This window comes from Sinocyclocheilus rhinocerous, unplaced genomic scaffold, assembly GCF_001515625.1.
Source record: "Sinocyclocheilus rhinocerous isolate Xijiao unplaced genomic scaffold, SAMN03320098_v1.1 scaffold3529, whole genome shotgun sequence".
In the NCBI taxonomy this organism is placed as follows: Eukaryota; Metazoa; Chordata; class Actinopteri; order Cypriniformes; family Cyprinidae; genus Sinocyclocheilus; species Sinocyclocheilus rhinocerous.
Genome location: NW_015638987.1, coordinates 111,126 through 113,316, shown reverse-complemented (window position 1 = coordinate 113,316; position 2,191 = coordinate 111,126). Strand labels below are relative to the sequence as shown.

The 2,191-nt window shown below is 33.4% G+C and overlaps 1 protein-coding gene across 1 annotated transcript in view; it reads right to left on the bottom strand.

The window, feature by feature from the left end:
* Positions 1-2,169: 2,169 nt before the first annotated feature.
* The window catches only part of fbxl3b (F-box and leucine-rich repeat protein 3b), a 3,653-nt gene continuing 3,631 nt past the window's right edge, over positions 2,170-2,191 (bottom strand). The window contains exon 5 of the mRNA XM_016566385.1: positions 2,170-2,177. Within this exon, the coding sequence (XP_016421871.1) occupies positions 2,170-2,177 (8 nt within the window). The remainder of the gene's footprint in view (positions 2,178-2,191) is intronic.

Genomic DNA, 2,191 nt, shown 5'->3' with positions numbered 1-2,191 from the left:
TATTTATTTGATTTGGGGCTTGTTTTAAAATTTCAATTTAGTTTAGTTATTTACATTTACATTATATTTAAATTTAGTCATTTAGCAGACGAAAAGAGCAGAAATATGCAAGTGCTATATTAGTATATTATTATAGTGTTATATTTCAATTTCACAAAGAAACGTGCAGCATTTTGTCCAAGCAATAATAAAAGGACACATTTAATTTATAATTTGTCTTAAATCTCATTTTGTAAAAAAAAAAAAATGGTGACTCGAATCGTGAGTTGAGTGAATCGTTACATCCCTAATTATAATACTCTCTCGTTTGCAGTCAGCATTCAGCAAATACGCATTTATATCATTTAAACAGATCTTTGAATGACTAAAGAAGATTTAATTTCACAAACCCTGCAGACTTGGTGCAATCCAGCTGAGATCTTGTGAAGTGTGTGTTTTCTGCGTGACGAACCCAACTGAGTAACTGAATGCTGAGAGGAGAGTTCAGCTTCACACACTTTAAACTCATGATTTCAAACTATTCGCTCATAATCCTGTCATTTTCACTGTGTGCTGTACGTAAAATGAGTTCAACCTTGGCTTCAGTTGAAAACAACATGATTCCCGATGCACACAAACTCCCCAGATACTGAGTGCTCTGTTGCTTACAGTGTTTACTTCCTTATTTATATATTTTTAAACATTTCTTTATTTGTGAAAAATACTGTTATAGGATTACAGAATCAAGCAGTTGTCATCTAAAGTATAAGTCTGTTTATTTTTAGTGATTCAAACGATTAATCACATCCAAAATAAAAGTTTTTGTTTACATAATATATGTGTGTGCTGTGTATATATGTTTAAGAAAAATATGTTGTTTATATATTAAATATATATATATGAATATAAATATATACATGTAAATATTTTCCAAATATATACTGTATGTGTGTGTTTTTATATATACATAAAAATACACAGTACACACACATATATTATGTAAACAAAAACTTTTATTTTGGTTGCGATTAATCATTTGACAGCACTATTTATTTTCCATATTTATCATTGTCAAATTATTTCAAATTTCTTAAATATTAATTAAAATAAATAAAAATGATATATACTGGCTTTATATCAGCCACCCTGCTGTCTAAGATATCAGCTGTCAGAAAACCAGCATCAGACGACCGCTAGTAATGAGCGTCACAAGCGTTCATTATCACGCAATCGTGTAAGCTGTAATTTAGTGATCTCTATTGAGTCGGTCTGTTGTTTGCTGCGACTGAATCAATGTTCTCTTGATTTGTGGTTATGTGAGAGTACTCTATAATAATATAACAATTACATTATTATAATCATTCTGATGTCATACTATAAATAATAATATAATTCTGATGAAATAAAAAAAAGTTGACCGTAAAATAACAATAATTGTGATTATATTTTTGAGTCTGTTATGGTGCGGCCCTAGTTAGAATGAGTCACGAGCGCTTCTGAATTCATTTCCATCTGGAACGAACAAGAGCAAATATAAAAGAATCAAAACATGATCCGATCTGCCTCGAGCTGAAACCTCATTTGGTTAAACTGCTTGAAATCCAGGTCTGGCCTTCATCAGACGCCGATCCACGCGACACGAAACAAGAACAAACTAGAGAAAACCACACGTACATTTACACACAGTGCTGGCCACAATCATTAGAACACTAGTACTGTGACTTTGCTGTGTAGGAAATATCAGTTTGCATTTCCAGTTGGCCATTAATTGTAATAATGCAGTGAGATGTTTGTGCTGCACACAGAGATGTGATCTGATCATCATCAGTCTGTCTGGAGTCACATGAAGAAACAGAACAAACTGAGACAGACTCAATCCAGAAGAACTGATGCTTCTAGAAACCTCCTGCAAAGCTCCTGAGAAACTCTGCTCAAGTGCACCGAGGACAAAAGCTGCTTTAAACACAAAGATGCTCGCACCAAATGTTGATTTCATTTAGTTAATAGAAGTTAATTGATCTATTTATGACAGCATCCTCATTTTACAGCATTTTTACACAAGTGCCTGAAACTGTTAACAGCTCTGTAGCTTTGCAGGAGGTTTCTAGAAGCATCAGTTCTTCTGGATTGAGTCTGTCTCAGTTTGTTCTGTTTCTTCATGTGACTCCAGACAGACTGATGATGATCAGATCAGATCTCTGTGTGGAGCACA